Below are 21,944 nucleotides of genomic sequence, written 5' to 3' on the forward strand. Positions count from 1 at the left end.
TATAGTTATTTTCAATGCCATGTAGGAATGCTGGAGGCCTCCTCACGACCGGCGGTGTGCGAGAACGGAAACATGGTTAGGAAAAATGGCTCCCATCTTCACAAACGTCCAATTAATTTATGCACATCGCAGTTCGCAGTTAGCATACCGCTCGGCAAAGGGGTACTAATGTGTTATTACGCCCGCTGTCAAGCCGCTCATGTCCGGCGGGAAATGTCGACGAGTGGCTTCTGAGGTTACTCCGGCCAGAGCCCATGTTCGTCTGCATCGATTGCCGGTGCTTGTTAGCTTTTTCACGGGAAAACATCACACACATAACATTTGAGCATTTCCTCGACGATGTATGATGCTCTATCTCAACACAGGTCTCTTCCCAACTCGGCATTGTTCATTGTGCATCGTGCACACAAAACCACAGATATAAAGCAGAATAATTCTTGGTACCATGTGAGTTTTATGTTTTCAGTTCGTGCGTCGGTACCGCCAGTGGATCGGGATGCAGTTGATAGTGAGCTCAAATAAATTTGCCACTTCAAAAGCTATGGGAGCGTACACTTTTGCTCCCTTGTTTCGAGGCCATCGGAGTGTGTTCTCCTGGGCTGGAAAACAGTGAATGTTGAATCGGATGTAACGCACTCGGTCGTCTTGTGAACGGTATGCACAAGAGAAATGTCCTAGCAAATAGTTTTGTCAAGACATATTAATCGTGATGTATTTCTTCAATCGAACCTACTTGTAGTCAGTGAACATTTGTGATAATTTTTGATCAGACTTTCTTTGGGTTGGCTCCAGATGAGGGATAATCCATGATTGCTTTTCCCCCAGTATATTCGGAAGTTATCGGTATCAGTGTCGCAAGTTTACTTTGGAATCTACTCCAGTCAAGACTCGCATTTTCTAAACTCATAACTGAAAATGATGTTTTACTTGTTCCTTTCAACACAGCCAGAGTAATTTTCGATTGATTTATTTTATTGGGTGTGCAATAGGGTGCCAATGAATGTATGGGAAAACATCAACACAAAAATTTCCAAAAGTTACCTAATACAAAATGTTCACCACCTGGAAAAAACACACTATGCAAAATTTCAGCTCAATCGGACTTAAGGGAGAGTGCCGCAAAGCGGCCAAAGTTTGAGTTTTTTGAAAACCGAAAAATCACCCAAGGGGTTTTTCGAAACCCCCGATTTCCTTTACTGCTCCTTTGGGTGATATTTCGATTTTCAAAAAACTCAAACCTTGGCCGCTTTGCGCCACTCTCCCTCAAGTCCGATTGAGCTGATATTCGGCATAGTGTGTTTTTTCGAGGCGGTGACCATTTTTTAATAGGGTAACTTTTTGAAATTCAAGATGACCATTTTCATTGCCACCCTAGTATGCAACTTAATTCGTTCCTGAATTAATATATTTTGCTGAATCGTGAAGTGTCGACATCTGTCAAGCAACTATTGTTCACAAGTCTTTGAGTTTTGCACAACAAGTTCAATTTTTACTGCGTTGAGTTTCGTTGCAAATAAACACAATATGCGGGATATTCTGATTTTCTGTTTCCATTGGTAGAAAATGCAGCAGAGCACATCGAATGCTTATGAAAGTGTATGGTACACCTTCGGATAATGTTAAAGACAGAAAGCGTCCGGGTCGAGCGAAAAAGTTTGAAGACGAAGATTTAGAGACATTACTCGATCAAAATTCGTGTCAAACGCAAACACAGCTTGCAAAATCATTTTGAGTAACTCGAAAAACTATTTCTGAACAACTCGAAGGCGCGCGATACATTCAATAGCAAGGAAATGATGCTCCATACGAATTGAAAGCGAGAGATGTCGAACGGCGATTTTGCATGTCCGAAATGTTGCTTGTTATTATAATATTTTATTATTTTCACTGTAATGAATTGTTATGGTATGGCCAAATCGCCCAAATGATGCGAAATTCTCGTAAATATATCAGGAAATGACTGAGCAATAATGTTGAGCACAACAGGGAGCTCATATATTCGATTTCGACCAATCAGAACGCGGTATTTCTGTTTGGCTAATGGTTGAGATTTTTCAATTGTTCGATAGTTAGTTTCACGACATTTGTTGTTTTGCTTAATGTTGAAAATTGTTATGGAGTGCTGAAATCGATTGAAAATCTCATCAATCTATCATGAAATGACTGAGCAATAAGCGTTTGAAATCAATCATTTTTCACGATGTGAACGATTTTCGTTCTTCATTTTGAACCCCCAAAATGTTCGTGGTTAATGTTGGGGACAAAAGATCATTCAGCTCGCGCAGTCCGAAGACATCGGTCGCAAATTTGTTCGCGTCTATTATAGAGTGGAGATTATACCGTTATCAGTTCGTGGCTGGTGAAGTTATTTCGCCCTAACGGGGTTCTCTTTATTGCGCGAGTGAGGAGAGCAGTAATCACTACCAGCGTGAGGAAGAAGTCCTCCACAGCGAGCGCGGTGCGTGTGCCGTATCATCGCTGTATGTGCTTTAGCATCGTCATCGATTCCATCATCGTGTTGTGGTGCGATATACCGTTGCATCTGTGCCGAGCGATTGCCACGCGGTTCGATTGGGACACCGTTTCATTTCATTCGCATTGGTGTGCGATTTAGGTATAATATATATTAGGTTTAGAAATACAAAAAAAAATAAAAATTATATTATTTTATATCTGCCGTAATGGCAGAAGGTCATGTTGACATGGAGATTGAAACTACTGTTTCCTCCTCACTAGCTACAACGGGGGCTGGGGAGTCGCTTAAACGCGTTCCCCCCTCAGAAGATGTCTCTTCAGAGAAAGAGGTAATCTACCTTAACAAGCCCCCCTCAAGAAAATTGGCAAACTTTTCCTCTTCGCCCCCTCAATCTCCCGCTCCCGCTTCCGCTCTACTACCGAACTTGCCTCCCAGCCCTACTGATCCCGCTCCCGTTCAACAATCGACCTCGTCCTCCCCCTCAGTTGTTTCCTCTCCTCGTGTCAAGGTCTATCCAGACGATGCACTTGGAGCTGGTCCATGGGTTGTTTTTTTCCGGCCTAAACCAAAAGGAAAGTCAATTAATGTCATTCAGGTTTCAAAAGATCTGGCAAGATTATATTCCTCCGTGGTCGAAATCTCTAAGGTTAGACCGAACAAACTGCGTGTTGTCGTGAGTGATCGGAAACACGCGAATGCAATTGTGATCGACGAGAGATTCTCCCTAGAGTATCGCGTCTACGTGCCCTCCCATGACGTAGAAATCTCGGGGGTGGTAACTGAAACTGGTCTGACGTGCGAAATGATAAAAGAAGGAGTTGGTAAATTTAAAAGACTCCCGTTGGTGGGTGTTAAAATTTTGGACAGCCGCCAACTAGGAAAAGTATCCCAAGAAGAGGGAAAAACTTAATTCACGCCGTCAGACTCGTTTCGAGTAACTTTTGCTGGTTCCGCTCTACCTGACTACGTCATGGTGGGCAAATTGAGATTGCCTGTGCGACTCTTCGTGCCAAAGCCCATGACTTGCCAAAAATGCAAGTCAGTTGGTCACACTTCAGATTATTGTGCCAACAAGGAGCGCTGTGCCACTTGCAGAGAGCAACATGAGGGGAAATCCTGCAGTGCGACTGAGCATAAATGTCCATATTGCGGGGGATCCCCACACGAGCTCTCAGTTTGTGAAACTTACAAGAGTCGCTGGGAGAAACAGAAGCGCTCTTTGAAGGAACGCTCGAAACGCACTTTTGCGGATATTTTAAAGGGCGCTTCTCCACTGGCCCAACAACAACAACCAATCAACACACAAAATGTCTTCGCCACGTTGCCCGTTGACGAAATGGAAGCGGACACAGCTAACGGGGGCACACCGTTCATTTTCCAAGGGAATCCCCGGCGCAAAAATGTGACCACTCCCAAAGTTCAAGGACAAGCCCCTCCGGTGATACCCCCTGTTAGCATGCCTAAAAAATCGAGTGCAGCGGACAAGCAAAATCAGGTTCCTCCTGGTTTCCGTGGGAATAATCCACTTTCGAATGGCCCAGCACCCGAGGGGACATCAAAAACCCCAACTGTCCCTGTTTTTCCGTCCAGTTCAACTTCCCAATCGGGATTTATAAAGTTGTCTGACCTTTTGGACCAAATCTTCAAGTGTTTTAATGTTTCCGACTCCATCAGAACCATTGTCATTTCAATGCTTCCAGTATTAAAGACAATTTTGCAACAATTGATGCAAACATGGCCCCTCCTTGCAATGATTATCTCTCTTGATGTCTAATTTAAATAGAGAGGTCGGAGATATCACTGTTTTACAGTGGAATTGTCGTAGTCTTATCCCTAAATTGGATACATTCAAATTTTTAATTCATAAGTTCAATTGTGATGTTTTTGCTCTGTCCGAAACTTGGCTTTCTTCGCGAGATGATCTCTCTTCCCACGATTTTAATATCATACGTCTGGACCGTGATGACAGATACGGAGGGGTGCTATTGGGGATCAATAAGTGCCACTCATTTTTTCGAATTGACCTTCCACCTATTGGAGGGATCGAAGCTGTTGCTTGTCATGCAAACATCAGAGGCAAAGACCTCTGTATTGTCAGCTTGTATTGGCCTCCGAGAGCTGCGGTTAGCCGCAATCAACTTGTTGACATGTGCTCACTCCTTCCTGAGCCACAATTGATCTTGGGAGACTTCAACTCTCACGGAACTGCCTGGGGGGAACAGTACGACGACAATCGTTAATTGTTGATATATGACCTTTGTAACAGCTTCAATATGACCGTTTTAAACACTGGTGAAACAACACGTGTACCTAAACCTCCTGCTAACACAAGTGCTCTTGACCTCTCGCTTTGCTCGAATACACTATCGTTAGATTGCAAGTGGAATGTAATCCAGGACCCCAACGGCAGTGACCACTTGCCAATCAAAATTTCCATCACCATTGGTTCGAATTCTTCTGAATCTATAAACATGGCATATGACCTCACAAGACACATTGACTGGAAAAAATATGCGGACACAATTGCTCTAGCCATCAATTCCAGAGATGGTTTGCCTCCATTGGAGGAGTATAACTTCCTTTCTCGTTTGATATATGACAGCGCGGTTCGCGCTCAAACGAAACCCATCCCAGGCTCCACTATTCGTCGAAGGCCTCCCAATCCATGGTGGGATAGCCAATGTTCCAAACATTATCAGGATAAATCGAACGCATTCAAAGCTTTTCGGAAACGTGGAACCATTGAAAATTTTCAGTCGTATTTGGACCTTGAAAATCAATTTAAAAATTTGATCAAAGGAAAAAAACGTGCTTATTGGCGAAATTTCGTGGGAGGTTTGTCACGAGAAACGTCAATGAAAAAATTATGGAAAGTGGCTCGAAACATGAGAAATCGCTCTTCATCGAATGAAAGCGAAGAATATTCACATCGATGGATTTTTAATTTTGCACGGAAGGTTTGTCCCGATTCCGCTCCTGTGCAAAAAATTGTTCGAGATATACCACAAGATAGGTGCGATCTTGATTCCGAGTTTTCGATGGTAGAATTCTCTCTTGCTCTCCTTTCTTGTAACAATTCTGCTCCAGGAACGGATAGAATTAAGTTCAACTTGTTAAAAAACCTCCCTGATGTGGCGAAACATCGCTTGTTGAATTTATTCAATCGGTTTCTGGAGCATAATATTGTTCCAGATGATTGGAGACAAGTGCGAGTTATAGCGAGTTATAGCTATTCAAAAACTCGGAAAACCCGCGTCCGACTTCAATTCGTACCGCCCAATAGCAATGCTGTCTTGTATACGGAAATTGTTGGAGAAAATGATCTTGTTTCGCCTTGATCATTGGGTTGAAACGAATGGCTTACTCTCAGATACACAATATGGGTTCCGCAGGGGGAAGGGGACGAATGATTGTCTTTCGTTGCTTTCTTCAGAAATTCAAATGGCTTACGCCGAAAAAAAACAAATGGCTTCAGTATTCTTGGACATAAAGGGGGCCTTTGATTCTGTTACAATAGAGGTTTTGTCAGACAAATTACACTCTCGGGGTCTGCCGCCTCTGTTGAATAATATGTTATATAACTTGCTTTGTGAGAAACAGTTGAATTTTTCTCACGGGGATTCGACAGTAAATCGGGTCTCCTACATGGGCCTCCCCCAGGGCTCATGTTTAAGCCCCCTTTTGTACAACTTCTATGTAAGCGACATCGACAATTGTCTTACACAAAATTGCAGCTTAAGACAACTTGCAGATGATGGAGTTTTGTCTGTCGTAGGATCAAACGAATCCGGCCTGCAAGAACCCTTACAAGATACATTGAACAATTTTTCAGCCTGGGCCATTGGTCTAGGCATTGAGTTCTCCACGGAGAAAACAGAGATGGTCGTTTTTCTAGGAAACATAAACCAGCAAAACCAAAGCTTCAACTTTTGGGTAAACCGATCACTCATGCTATGTCATTCAAGTATCTTGGGGTTTGGTTCGACTCCAAATGTGCTTGAGGGGCCCATATTAGGTATCTGAGTAAAAAATGTCAACAAAGAATAAACTTTCTCCGTACAATTACCGGCACCCCGAAGATCTTATAATGTTGTATCGAACAACTATTCTCTCAGTGATGGAGTACGGCAGTTTCTGTTTTCAATCAGCAACCAAAACACATCTCATTAAACTCGAGCGAATTCAGCATCTTTGTCTCCGTATCGCGTTGGGATGTATGCCCTCAACGCATACCATGAGTCTCGAGGTTTTGGCAGGCGTACTCCCACTAAAAGATCGCTTCAATTTATTATCTCTTCGGTTCCTCATCCGGTGTAAGGTTATGAACCCATTGGTGATCGGAAATTTTGAGCAGCTTATCGAGCTAAATTTTCATTCAGGATTCATGAGCTCATATCATGAATTCATCTCCATGCAGGTTGATCCTTCTTCGTATATTCCCAACCGTGTTTGTTTTCCTGACTACATCAATTCCTCTGTACATTTTGATCTGTTCATGAAGGAGAAAATCCATGGAATTCCAGATTATCATCGATCGGGGATCGTTCCTACGATCTTCAATGCAAAGTATGGGCGTGTCAATTGTGATAATATGTACTTTACTGATGGGTCCTCTATGAATGAGTCCACAGGATTTGGAGTGTTCAACGAAATTTTTAGCACCTCCCACAGTCTTCAGAATCCTTGCTCTGTGTATATTGCTGAATTGGCAGCAATACATTGGGCGCTGGACAGCGTCGCCTCACGACCTGTTGAACACTATTACATTGTAACGGATAGTCTTAGCTCTGTCGAAGCTATCCGTTCAGTGAGGCCGGAAAAGCACTCGCCGTACTTCCTTGAGAGAATACGAGAAAATTTGAGTGCTTTAACCAGACGCTGTTATGTCATTACCTTTGTCTGGGTCCCTTCACATTGCTCAATTCCGGGTAACGAGAGGGCTGACTCATTGGCAAAGGTAGGTGCAATTGAAGGCGATATTTATCAGCGTCAAATCGCTTTCAATGAATTTTATTGTTTAGTCCGTAAAAATACCATCGCTAACTGGCAACGTAAATGGAACGAAGATGAATTGGGCCGGTGGTTTCACTCGATTATCCCTAAGGTTAGCCTCAAACCATGGTTCAAAAGTCTGGACTTAAGTCGGGACTTTATTCGCACCTTCTCTCGACTCATGTCCAATCACTGTTCGTTAGACGCGCTACTCTTTCGTTTTAATCTTGCCGATGGCAATATCTGTGCTTGTGGCCAAGGTTACCACGACATCGAACACGTTGTTTGGTCGTGCGAGGAGTATCTTGTTGCCAGATCGAATTTAGAAAACTCTCTTCGGGCTAGAGGAAGGCAGCCCAATGTGCCGGTGAGAGATGTGTTGGCTCGGTTAGACCTCGATTACATGTCCCAAATATATGTCTTCCTAAAAGCTATCGATCTTCGTGTGTGATTGTCCTTATATCCTTATATTCTCCTTTTCCTTCGCGAGAAATCAAATCCCTTCTTACTAACAATAGAATAAGGTGAAATGTAAATACATGTTAGATATAAGATAGGCTTAAGAATTGAGTATGATGAATGTGAGTGCGAATGTGAGTGTGAACATTGTCAACATATCCTTATATCCCATCCTTTTCCTGAAACAAAATGTCACCATTCTAAACTCGAGCAAGCCGCGAGTAATCGGTTCTCTACTTCATTAACATTAGAATTAATAAAAAATGTTTATATATACTTGTAACTATACAGATAGGAGTTTGGCTCCTTTAAACTTATGTAACTGAGCCTGTAAAAATAAACGATTTAATAATAATGTTGGGGACATATCTAGAGAGACGTAGGACTACACCCTTAGCGGTCAATTATCGAAAATCCGTGTATGTTTTCTGAATCTCTTCACAAAATCCCCAACGCTCCCAAAAACAACATTCCCAAAGGAGGCGATTTGGCGTAGTGGTAACATCCATATCTCTCACGCTAAGGGTCATCAGTTCAATTCTCACTCCCGACATTCTTTCGAAAATGGAAGTAACTGTGACGAACCAGCCAAAAGTGTTGAAAGTCACTATAATACAGAGAAAAAGCATTCTCAAAGAAATGATCCACAAATTATACTATTCGACTTTCGCAACTTTCGCAGTTTGAATTTTCATGATACAACCTACACGAAAATACAGTTCGTGTGTTTTTGTTTCGCTTCATTCATGTTTCGCTCAACGACCAGACGGCAGCGGCAGTGAGAAAGTGAAGTGAAGTGAAGCCTCTATAATTCAAAATATCATCATCATCATCACCGTTCACCAAGCAGAAGAAGTTAATTTTTCAGATCTTTTCGAACTAGTTTTCCTAAATAATTTCCGCTGTGGATTTGTGGTTTGCAATGTTATTCCGGTGGAAGCATCGAATCGATTTTCATGTTGTCTGGTGAAGAATGCTTCTATATTTTGCATCACAAATTGTTGTTTTTATGAGTTTCCAATCGTAGATTGAAGTGGTTAATAAATATAGAATAATGGTGCTGGTGGAACAAAATGTAAGTTCGATTCGAAGTACTCACTGTATAATTTGGCAATGAGTTTTTCGAATGAACCATGATGTACCATTTGCAACTTATAATACTATAACTCTAGGAAAAAAACACCCATTACTATGTCAATTAACTTGGTTATATTACAAAGTTTCTCATATGAAATAAGCCCCCTGTTTGCGTTTATTTTCATACGTTGATCTTTTTTCGTAATTCACTATTGTAATTTTGAAAAACAGGTTGTCACTAAGCTTCGAAGTAATTGTTTGCTTTGAATTCAATCCACCCTACGATTTGTTGTCGCAGTTCAGGATCGTGGTGGTAAATCTATGTCTCTTCACAGTTACGATTTGACGCTCAAAATCAGTTCAATTCTTTTGAAAATGAGTTCACTGATACCGGGGAAGTCTCACTAGAGTGCGTTTCTGATCCAAAACTAGCGAATTCGATACGGATCTTGCCATAATCTAGGCATCTTAACATTAGAATGGGGACTGGCATAAATATATCGAGATGAAATCTGGTGTACGTCCATACGAATGATGAATACGACAAATACAGTTAGACATTTGTTCCAATCAGTGGAAAATACATGACGATCCGCCAACATTTCAACCAACCTGAAGTTTGCTACGGAATATGCACTTACTGCTCATTTTACAACAAGACTCCAACTGGGGGTTCCCGGAATGTTTGGACAGAAAATTATCCCGATATAGAGCTGTTTTTTGTGTACAGATTCTAACCGAACAAAGCCTCAGTATTATGTATTTTGATAATGGACTCTCATTTAACCTCCCAGGATCTCTCTGGCCAAGCCAAGTTATAAACTGGGGAAACATTACGTTCTCAGGATTCGTAACAAGACGGACTTTTCATTGAACTTTCTTTCCTGCCCTAATTCGCTAGTTCATCACTCACTCACTCACTTTTTCAGGGTACTCCCAAGTGTCTAGTGTCAGGGCCCGCCGTTGATCCTCTCTTGCTTCCGCTCGCGTTGGCTCGGCTTTCCGACGGATATTTAGATCCGGTTCGTCGCTGAGATGTCTTCAGGGGTTCTTCTTCTCGGAATTTAAGCTCTGGTCCTCGGCTCGATCGTTGATCCATCACGTCACATCAGGCACAACCATTCGGCGATAATGCCGTTAACGGCTACTGTCTCCAGCAAAATTCATCAATCACAGCACGAAACCGCCACACAAATCTGTGTCAAATGCTTGGACTGAGTGCGACTCCCAATTTGTGGAGGGACTTGATGGTGAGGAAAATTTTATTTCGAGAATTGGTTTTTGGTTTTCCGATTCGTCGAGAACACTCCTGTTTCAATACGGTAGCTCAAGTAAGTCCCAACTCGATCCAACTGGGACTCTCTAGATCCGCCAGATAATTCTCATTCGGGTTCGTTTACATTGCTTTCAATCGTGCCAACCTCTGTGATGTTTTAATGTGTCGTATAATGTTGAATGTGCTATTTATAATCCTTGTTGTGTATGACTATGCGCCATCGTTTAACCCTAGATATATATTTTTAGTCTGTCATTTTATTTTTATTAGGTTTTAATTAATTGAAATTTTAGGCATATAGTTTATAGTTTTATGCGAAGGACTTATTTTGCCTTTTTTTAAATTTTCCTATAGATGTGCGTTTTCCCCTTTTTTAATAATAATTTGAGTAAATACCGTGGGTGGAGAGAAGCTTTTACAAACAACTAAAACCCAACAAGTGATTTGTAATTTTATTTCAGTAAATTTTCGAAATTTCCGGAGTTAGTTTTAACAACATTACGATTGTTTTACACAATGTTTCTTTTGCAATTTATTTGTTTCTCCTTTTAACATTGAATAATTGATATTATCCCTGTAATCACAGCAAATGTTTTAAGCGTTTTAATTTAATGTCTTCTTATCTATTCTTGCGTTTCACCACATTTTGAAATTGTTGTATTGATGTTAATTTTTTAGAGATGTCAACAATTTCTACCTGATTGTATAATAATGAAAGTGTTTTTCGGTTTTTGAATGTTTCGCGCCCTAACAAAACAATAATGGTTATAATGCTAGTCTCATCAACGAAGATTGTATGCATAATTTCAAACGAGCTAATATAATTCTGGAAAACAATGGTTCTATAGTGATGAAATGTAGAATATATATCTGGAAACTCAATATATAGTTTATCTATAGCTATGAAACATTTCCCCAAAAATTCGCTACCATCTTAAAATAAATAACGGAATTCTCGTAATTTCATCTATTGGACAGCAACAGTAAGAATATATTCAAGATGGAAAAATACGACTCTGGCAAATAAACAATTTGGCTACAGAAAAAAAACATTCAATTAATGTTTCAACTAGTGCTTTTTTTGTAAAAGAGATAACAGTGTGATGTAAAAGAACGAGTTATAGAGCGCTTTGAGAGCTGCGAGAATTGATTTAAATAAACAAGCTTATCACGCATTTTGCGGGAAAACAATGAAAACACCTTAGAAACAATAGTTCTTAAGTTGTTTACTTCTTGAATGCTACTTAATTCCACCAATTAAAACGGTTTACAGCTTCATCCTATCCCAAAAAAAACGTTCTAATTAGCGTACTTTTTAAATAAGAGTATGTTTAACACCTTCGTCGTCTCGTCACTCATTCATAGGAAGCACTTTTCTCGTTTAAATTTGATAGGATTTACAAAAGAAATTTTATGGAATAGACACTCAAATATAAACTCTAGACATATAGAATAATCATACCAAAAAATCATAGATCGAAATGCTCGCTAATTTAAGAGAAAAACGTCCGTTTCATCCACAAGGAAAAATAGTTGAGAATATAAGAGGAGAGAGAATGTTATATGCTCACTTCGATTCTCGCGAGAATTGCAATGCGGATTTTTATTTTTCGGCGAGTTATGATTGGCCGAAAATGGTTCCGTTCTCAGTGACTTCTTGATGCCGATAATGGTTTTTCAATTCTTCAATACAGCATTGGTACAGCAGGTACCATTGAGTTTCACCGTGAAATGAACATGAAACAACATTTGTACAATTCAGACACTGGCCAAATGCGGGTCGTTTATTTTCATTTATTTATTTTTCACTTCATATTTTCAGTAAGGTGAAGCCGGACACCTTCAATAAACGTTGGTTTCTCCGTGAAAATGTATAGCTATCTCACCACAAATTGATAGTCTAGATCTCTTTTTATAATAAAATGTGTCTTTAAGGCAGAAAATTTTCGAAATGAATGTGTTCGGCATCGTTGAAAAAATAAGATTGAGGAAAATACGGCGGGAAAGATGGACACTAACCGAAAATTCAAGTTTATGTATACAAAAAGTTTTGGAGGTCTTCAAATAGGCCTTAAAAATGATCGAACAAAAAGGCTAGACTAAAATCACCTAGAAGGGCTTATAATTTGTCTCATTTTTTCATGCCTAAAATAGCTTCCGGCACTCGGATAACGCTTTAAGAACCGCTCTGCTGATTCGTCCATGATATCTGGTTGCACTTGCAAAATGTTTTCGCAACAAAATTGTTTCCCCTTCGGCAGAGTGTCCGTCTTACCCGACTTTATTAGTATTTTTTTTCATCAATATTTCTGGAGTAAAAATGAGAAAACTTCACCGCTGATTCGATAAACTGTAATAGAAGTGATGGTAAAACACTTACGTAACGAAAAATACCCCAAAAAATTACTCAATAACAAGGAGCACCTTATTTTCTGCGGTCGAAAATTCACATCAAGCTGCTTTTTGTAGATCTTTTTTTTTATTTTAGCAGAAGGCCAGCTAGGCGTACTCAGAAAGTGTCAAAGGTGAAGGTATATTGCAAGTTTGTACATCATTAAAATTTTATATAAAAATGTAATTTATCAATCATACATAGGAGTCCGTCTTCCCCACCCTGTTCGTCTTTCTCGAATTTCCCCTACTAAATGAGAGACGAAAAAGCATTCTCGTTGAACTTCAGAGAGAGAGAGAGATATTCTCACATCTCTTTCTCTTTGGAAAGAACTTTCGGTGAAAAAGAAAAGACAAAAATGTCAACTATGCACAACTCATCAAATACAAGATTGATTGACTGAATACTTATCTCGAAGTCGGACAGACGAATTTAGGCCCTGCAAAAAAAACTCAGCCGAATTGCGCTGGGCGACGAACGTGTTGAGACAAACGGTTTAAGGTCCATAATAATAAATCATAATTGGGATTCGACCATTTGCATAGAATTATTGAATTATGACCCTCTATCAAACATTTAAATATTTGCACTCATTATCATTACACACTGTACATGAAGAGAGTCGTTCAACCGAAAACTAATTCCGTTGAAAAGATTTATATTATCCAGTGCATTCCAATTTAAGTTGAAGTTTTAAGCCCCAGGTAAACTGGTATATAATACCCCGGGGCTATTTGCTTTCAATCAGCACAAACATTCGCCATGGATTAGTAAACTTGTTGGTAAGCCACCGGATGGAGGCACTACAGCAATTTGTAAATTCCAAATTTCTCATACATCAGCGGAACTGACCATCACTCTCTCGCACACACACCCTCGCACCTCACAGTGCGAACGATTTCCGGGTTTGGTGATCCACACAGTAATACAAGTGCAATTGAGTGTATTGCAATAAATTAAATTATTTCCCAAAAGCTGCATCCCACAGTGTACTTTATTCATTCGATTGCCGGTTCAACCGACGCCCCGGTCTGCGCTACTTTAGTTTTATTGAGCCGGACGAATCTGACAGCAGTGCCGAATCGACCGCACGTGGACCGTGGAGGCTCACACATCACGAAATTCCCCTGTGCGGAATACGCGTGGCTCGAATGAGCCAGTTCGAACGGAACCGGGACTGGGGACACCCGTCAGGCGTCTACTCCCCCGGTGTGTGCTCGTGCCGAGCCAGTCAACGCACACCCAACTCCGAGCTATACTCGCTTGTTCCGAGAGGATGAATTTATGTAGTCAGCGGAGACAGTTGATTGATCATTGTTGAGTTATTTATAGAACAGCAGCCCGATATGTCTTGCAGAGCAGAGCAGTTGTATGGATGAATCGATCATATTTCGACCGTGGATCGATCTCCATCGCTGATGATTGTTGCGTGGACGTAGTTATTCTGTAACAACACAAAGATGGTCAATGAGGGCCCTGAGTTTCGAACTCACGATCGATCGCTTACTAAGCGAATAAATTCAATATACAAATGATAGATACATGGTCCACTCTGTCTGCACATGATATAGAGCAGGGGTTTTCAAATGGTGCTCCGCGGAAAATTTGTGCTCCGCGAAATTATAGCGAATGCTTCCACTTGAAAATCCACCTTGAAAACAAGGATTCTTTAATTTGACTTCACTGGGCATATAGAGATTTATCTTGTTTACTTCGGATCAGATGTCGTATAACTGCAACGCGCAACCGATATAAAGTTGTTTCCAGTTGGATAATGTTAAGGCAAATAGGATTTGTTCCATTGATTAAAAAATGCAGGTGCTCAATCAAATATTTTTGCTATAAAAAGTGCTCTGCCATAAAAAAAAATCTGAAAACCCCTGAGCCATTTCGCCATGGTAAATGGCACATGGTCCGCTCTGACTGCATGCTATGAGGTTTTCGTTGATCAATCATAACAATTTCGATCCGTTATTCCTGCTGTATGCGTGATTTTCCAAATCTGATAAATGTGGTATGTAGCTTACATAATGCTTAACCAAATGTAATCAATAGCTCGAAATTTTCATATTTTCGACTTGGTCCCCTCTGACTTAACACCGTCCATGTGATAAACCACGTTATTGCTACGGAATCCATGATTTGTACTACACGTTTACGTGAGCAATTAACTGCCTCATGACAGAACAAGCACACTGCTTCGAAAGGAATTGTAACGCTCAATAATGATTTCATATTACTACCGAAATTCGGAGTCGGTTATTTCGAGAAATGGCCCTGTCGATTGACCGCCCTTTTATGAGTTTATGTCAAATAACTGATCTATGCCAACAAGCCAGCTCAGAGACCACATTCAACGCGAGATTCCCAACATTCCGGTCAAAATGTGAAGCCGAGTAGTGGAAAATTGAGTCTAACGGATCGATCGCTGTAGAAGGGCACGTGGTGTTCATATGACCGAAATCGAATTTCATCCTTAAAGTGTAAGAGTTTAGGATAAGTTAAAAACAGACTGAACCCTGAACCTTCAAGCAAACAATATCTAGTTAACACAAACACTGTAGCTTGTTAACCATCCTACACCACTAGAGGCGAATGTACTGCAGAATTTAAAGCCTATGAACAAAACCTGAACCTAAACTACGTTTTGTTCATTGATTGGCTCGTCGGGCATCAACGTCCCGATCCATATTTTTCGACAAATTTTTTTTTCAGGAACAGGTATCGAACAGAATTGTCACATTTGAATGAAGGCAGGTTAAGGTTCCTCTCCATATCCCATAAATAATCGTTGATATAGTGCGCATCACGCATCATGGACAAATAATCAGAGATGACGCACTATGATCAATTATACCGCTGAGATGAGATGAAACTGAGAGTTGAAAACTTCCAGTCCATAGTCCTCCATTTCTCCGACCTGATGGTTCACCAATTCTCGTTCAGTAGTCCTTAACCTTATTCAACCACCTTACTCGATTATCTCCTTTCCTTTCTGTTTCCCAGAACTCGATGCGAACATCATATCTGAAAGACTATTATCCGGCATGCTAGTAACATTTCCGTCCATGCTGGTTTCACCGTAAAGTTGGGCCAGTTTATTCAGTGGTTTATTATTCTTGAGATTGTTCCAAAAATATAGTGTTGTCCCCTCGTCAATACGATTTGACACTTTTTTGTGGAGTGAAGAAATAAAGATCAACTTAAAGTTAATCAGCCACACTTTGGCACTCAAAATACTACAAAATTGCTGAATGGGTTGTTTCATCGAAGCCTTCGTCTTCGTGCTCATTTATCAAAACAAACGGTGTTCAATTTTGACTCAAAAGTACCATGCGTTTCCTTGCTGAGAGCGGGGCTCCCCTACCATATGAAGACGCATGGTAATTTAGGATAATACTACTTTTTATAAAGGCGCGTCCACATTATGCGGAATGATGCATATCGGCCTGGACCAGGCGGCACATCCGGTTCGTTATGTAATGTGGACGTCCCATCGGGTGCACGAAGCCGTCACGATCACACGAAGCACAATGTCGTCAACGCTAATTTAGAGGAGATGTGTCTAAAACGCATCTGTCGTGCAATTTGACCCGCCTGATTTTCTCGTAAACCAGCAAGAATAGAAATGCAATGGATATAGGCAATCGTGCTAGTCAATGATAGAATCCTACCATGCAAGTTTCACATTTGTAACATGCTTTAAAAAATATGAAAAATAATTTTATTTGGAAGCCATTTCCGATGTAATTTTCTACATCATTTGTATAATGTTTTTGTTGCTTTAAACTGATTCAGAGGCGATAACTGTGAGTCATATTTATTAAATCGAGTTCCCAGTGAATATCTCAGACGAAGAAAATGGTAAGAAAGGATTCTTTTCTTTCTCAATTTGATATTTTCCGCATCAGCCTACCATCGGGCAGTATGGCATACTCTCGATCGAGGCAATATGCTCGCTTTCGGCCGGATAACAGAAATAGCTTGTATGTGAGGGATGCCAGATGTTTTTTTTTTTCAAATATCTCTGCATGGCACGAATAAATGTCTTCAAATGTAATCATAATAAACAAAATGAGCAAACCATCACGACATTTCTAAATCATGTTCGACAAATCACATAAACAATTGTTTTCACATACTTTGAAATGACCTCAGTATGTTTTCACAAAATTAAATGTCTTGACAACGAAAACATGTCTTCACATCTGGCATCTATATTGTGTGCCCAGAGAATGCAGGAAAACAAGAGCGCGGACTAGAGAATTAATGCACGAATACTGAGAGAACACGCTCACCGGAGGAACGGATTCTTTTCTTCGCTGGTGGGCATGAAGGGAATAGATTGATGGAATCTCTCATTCATACAAGAGAGAAACAACTCATGGGCATATTATCTGCTGGGCCATTTAACACCGTATGAATGGAAATTTAGAATTTAGGCGCCTTACAAAATAAAATTCGTAGCACTTTTATTGTTCAGTATCTAAAATAGTTAACCCTACAGATGACTGAGGGTTAACTAATCTACGTACTGACGTAGTTGGTACCTTAAATTTTGAGAGCACGGTCAAGATAAATCCATTCTCGCTTAGGGGGTGCGTATTACACACTCCTCCTATACTTCGTTCTGTTCTGGTTCGACTTTCTTCGATCCAGACCCACTTGTTTCAGGTTGGGTTCGGTTTGATTCGAGTCGGTTTTCAGCACGTCGGCATGCCCGGGCGGTACGTCCACATTTAGTCGGCTTTACCGGGCGGCCAAGGCCGATTGGCGTAATGTGGACGCGTCTCATAACACTATTTCGGTACGACTCTTAGTTTTTGAGATATGAGTTATCAAAGATTTCTCTTAAAGGGTGTGTCACATCAAATTGTATCACGGAAAAAACGCTGTAGAAATTTAATTTATAGGAATTATATCTTCAGCTTTCGCTTATAATCAGATAAGAGTGTATAGATCACGTTAGCCATGCTTCACTGTCAATTTTTCGTAAATTTGGAAAAATGTCGTCGAACGAAAAAGAGGGTCGTGAATTAATCCTGTGCACTCATTTCGAGAATCCGGAGTTGTCACATCGGGACATCGGTAAGATGCTGGGAATCGTCCAATCCACGGTCAGCAGAGTACTAAAAATATACTTCGAGAACCTAACCATCGACCGGAAGGTGAAGAACGGCAAAAATGGATGCTCCGTCAGTGAAAAAGATCACAAGCGCGTAGTTAAGCAGTTTAGACGTGATCCGAGAAGTTCGGTCCGGGATGTCGCCAATAAGCTGAATTTGTCAAGTCCATTCGTCCAGCGGACCAAGCAGCGGGAGGGCCTGCGTACATACAAGGTTCAGAAGGCTCCTAACCGCGACGAAAGGCAAAACATGGTGAGGAAGACGCGAGCCCGGAAGCTGTACACTGAAATGCTGACGAAGCCGCATTGCCTGGTAATGAACGACGAAACCTACGTCAAAGCGGACTTTCGTCAGCTGCCGGGCCTGTTGTTCTTCTCCGCAGAGGACAAATTAAGCGTTCCGGAGGAGATTCGCAAGCAGAAACTATCCAAGTTTGCCAAAAAGTACATGGTGTGGCAAGCGATCTGCTCTTGCGGAAAGCGGAGCGCCCCCTTCGTGATGACCGGCACGGTAAACGGGCAGGTTTACCTTAAGGAGTGCCTACAGAAGCGCTTACTACCACTATTGAAGCAGCACGAGGGCCCGACCATCTTCTGGCCGGATCTCGCTTCGTGCCACTATTCAAACGACGTGTTGGAGTGGTACGAAGCCAACGGGGTCACCTTCGTGCCAAAGGAAATGAACCCGCACAAAGCGCCGGAGCTTCGCCCAATAGAGAAATATTGGGCGATTATGAAGCAGGCCCTTCGGAAGAACCCAAAAGTTGTCAAATCGGAGGCGGACTTCAAGAGAAAATGGATTTCTGTTCAAAAAAAACTACAACCTGACGTTGTACAGAACCTTATGGACGGGGTAAAGAGGAAGGTGCGAGCATACGGGCTTGGGCTCGAAGTATGAATAAAAAGAAAATGCCAAAAGTTGTTTAATAGTTTTTATTTTACTGTCTAAAATTTTCAAAAGGATCGGTCTACTGGGCGAATTTCTACAGCGTTTTTTCCGTGATGCAATTTGATGTGACACACCCTTTACTAAAATCGATACGCCTTTTTCAAAAGTGACACATGAGTCAAAAAATTCCCAATTACTGTGGAAAACTCATATTTCCCCCAACTTAAACGGAATACAAACTTTCATTTGAATCAAAATTACATGTTTTTTAAAATCTGTATTTTGAGGACGATTTCATTCGGAATTGCATTATAAGAAAACCGTTTTATGATTTGTTTTTTTTTGTATTGATACGACTTCAACAACCCATAAATAAGAAAAATAAATTCAAAATGGAAATAAACCTTTATTTTCATTTTTTTTCCCTCATGTTTTCGATACAGATTTTTTATATAAATTTGTTTGCTAAAAATACAGTTATACAGATTTTTTTCAGAAAATTTTACAGCATTAAATTTGGCAATCAACTGGAAAAGATGGCATCGAAGCAGAACTTATGAGGAAAGTTCGCGTTAATGGTCTGCATCAATTGTCAGAATTTGGAAAACAGAACAGCAACCGGAGTAGTGGAAAGATGCGGTTATGTGCTCCATCTTCAAGAACGGCGACAAACTAGACTGTGAGAATATTCTTGCAACCGTCCTGAATGTTGCCTACAAAGTGCTTTCCCACACCATTTTCCGTCGTCTATCACCACTTACAAACAGATTCGTGGGAGGTTCTCAGGCCGGCTTCATCGAAGGTCGGTCTACTACTTCCTAGATCTTCGCTTTCGCCTTGCGGCACACAGTGGTCCCTCAGAAATTCTAGGTGGCATTAAATAGAAAAATTAACAACAATGCCTGACCGAATGAATTGTCTAGTTTTGTTCTATAACCTTCAAGGCATCTAATATCACACATGGCAACAGTGTCCGTGACGATTTTCGTTGCGATAACGATGTGGCAACGAAGTGTTTGATGCAGTGAACCAGTGTAGCGATAAACACGCATGTTTTTCAAACTTTGCACAAGTGCTACAAAATACGCCAAAAAATAATATGATGGTGTTCTGGATAGAGAATTTTATGCTGATTTCGAATGTAAAATGAGTGTTTGAAAGTAAGTACATTTTCTACATTGAATTTATACAAAAGTAGACCTACACAAAATTCTTCAAATACCTCCAAAATTGTTTGTAACAAAATGTCTTTCTTAGGGTCCCCTCTACACTTTCCCTTTATGACTTCTGGCCACTTTCGACCACTTTGCGAAAAAATTGATACCCCCACACGTGTTTTTCGATTTTTTTTAGTTTTATCCCCTCCCCCTGCACCCCCTTTTGGGTTTTGGATGAAAAGAATATAGAAAACGTTTTCAGGAAGTTTGAAAACATATATTTAGAAACCCCACACGTGTTTTTTCCGAAAGTTTCAAATTTTACCCACTTCCCAGCCCTTGCTTTGGAGTTCATAACCAAAATGACTCAAAAATAGATTCAGCACCTTCGAAAACTCCCGTACACCGAATTTCAAGGCATTTCCATTCATTTTTCTATTTAATGCCACCTAGAATTTCTGAGGGAGCACAGTGCGGCAGATCCTCCAGAAATTCCGTAAGTATAGAGTCCCAATGCACCATCTATTCATCGACTTTAAAGCCCAAAATTATATCCAAGAACACACAAAATCAGTAACTTTAGAAATGGTAGAGATGGCTCCATTATTGTTGAGTGTGCAACTGGAGCCAATGTAAATGATATGAGAAATAACATCGAAAGCAATCTGGGTGAAGACTATAGAGTTGTTGTTCCCACGTCGGTGCCGAGATTGAAAGTAGTGGGCATGAGCGATAAGTATTCCTCCGATGTCTTCATTGACTTAAATAGTTGACTTAAAAGTCAAAATGAAGACATCACAATAAAAGATGTGGAAATAATAAAAATGTACGAAAATCCACGCTTCACATACAACAAGTTTAATAATAATTTGTTAGTTGCAAAGAAAGTAAATGTGGGGTTCGATCGGTGCTCAGTTGCTCCCGCGATTAACGTTTTAAGATGTTTCAAATGTGGAGAATTTGGACATAAGAGCACAGTTTGCAATAATGGTGAAACGTGCTCTAAGTGTAGTCAGAAACACAAGACATCTGAGTGCAAGTCAACTGTATTGAAATGTGTTAATAGTTTGAAAATGAATATAGAACGGAAAATGAATTTGGACGTCAACCATGCCGCATTTAAAGTCTGCTTCATTTAATATTGGAACAAATTCTTTTGCTCATTGTGGCGCTCCTAGTGGACGGATTTGGAAACTTTTTTCACCCACGTGTCGGGAAATTCATTACCTTTCACCATGTATTTATGTCATAACACCAAACGATAGCATTTTGTAAACAACCGCCATGGAAGCCGAACGGAGAGATAAAATTGTGCACAGTTTTCTTGAAAATCCATTGTTGTCGGCATCTAAGCTAGCTAAACATCTTAAAATGCCCAGAAATACCGTATGGCGTGTTATCAAGCAGTACAAGGAAACATTGACGACGGCTCGGAAGCCGCATTCGAAGCGTCGGAGTGGAACTGTCGACCGGAAACTGCGCCAATAAGTTCCAGGCCGCTCACAGTACGGTGCGACGAATTCGGGAAGGAATAAGGTCATTCCGAGCCAAACAGCCAAATCGGACGCTGAAGCAGAACAATGTGGCCAGAATCCGTGCTCGAAAGCTGTACGATCAAGTGCTGACCAAGTTCGACGGATGTATTCTGATGGACGATGAGACCTACGTGAAGGCGGACTTTGGGCAAATCCCAGGTCAAAAATTTTATTTGGCGACGGCTCGGGGGGATGTACCTGCAAAATTTAAGTTCGTGTTTGCGGATAAATTCGCCCGCAAGTACATGATTTGGCAGGGGATATGCAGTTGTGGACAGAAAACCAAAGTCTTTCTCACTGACAAGACAATGACATCAGAAGTCTACAAAAAAGAGTGCCTACAGAAACGGATTCTGCCGTTTATTCGTGCCCACGACCGTCCAGTAATGTTTTGGCCGGACCTCGCAAGCTGCCATTACAGGAATGGAATGTTACGCAACGAACGGGGTCAGCGTAATACCGAAGGACCTCAACCCCCCAAACTGCCCCCAGTTCCGGCCGATAGAGAAATACTGGGCAATCACTAAGCGGAGGCTTAAGGCAAAGGGAAAACTTGTTAGGAACAT

The 21,944-nt window shown here is 40.9% G+C and overlaps 1 protein-coding gene across 10 annotated transcripts in view; it reads left to right on the plus strand.

The window, feature by feature from the left end:
- Positions 1-21,944, plus strand: part of LOC129765355 (uncharacterized) — a 180,440-nt gene that overhangs the window by 138,472 nt on the left and 20,024 nt on the right. The window contains exon 8 of one of the 10 annotated variants that reach the window (XM_055765583.1): positions 26-245. The exons of the other annotated variants lie outside the window; for them this stretch is intronic. Coding sequence (XP_055621558.1) covers positions 26-169 — 144 coding nt within the window. The 3' untranslated portion in view covers positions 170-245. Of the gene's footprint in view, positions 1-25; positions 246-21,944 lie in introns of those variants that run through there. 10 annotated transcript variants of the gene reach the window in all.

The sequence above is a fragment of the Toxorhynchites rutilus genome, chromosome 2, assembly GCF_029784135.1.
Source record: "Toxorhynchites rutilus septentrionalis strain SRP chromosome 2, ASM2978413v1, whole genome shotgun sequence".
Taxonomy (NCBI): domain Eukaryota; kingdom Metazoa; phylum Arthropoda; class Insecta; order Diptera; family Culicidae; genus Toxorhynchites; species Toxorhynchites rutilus.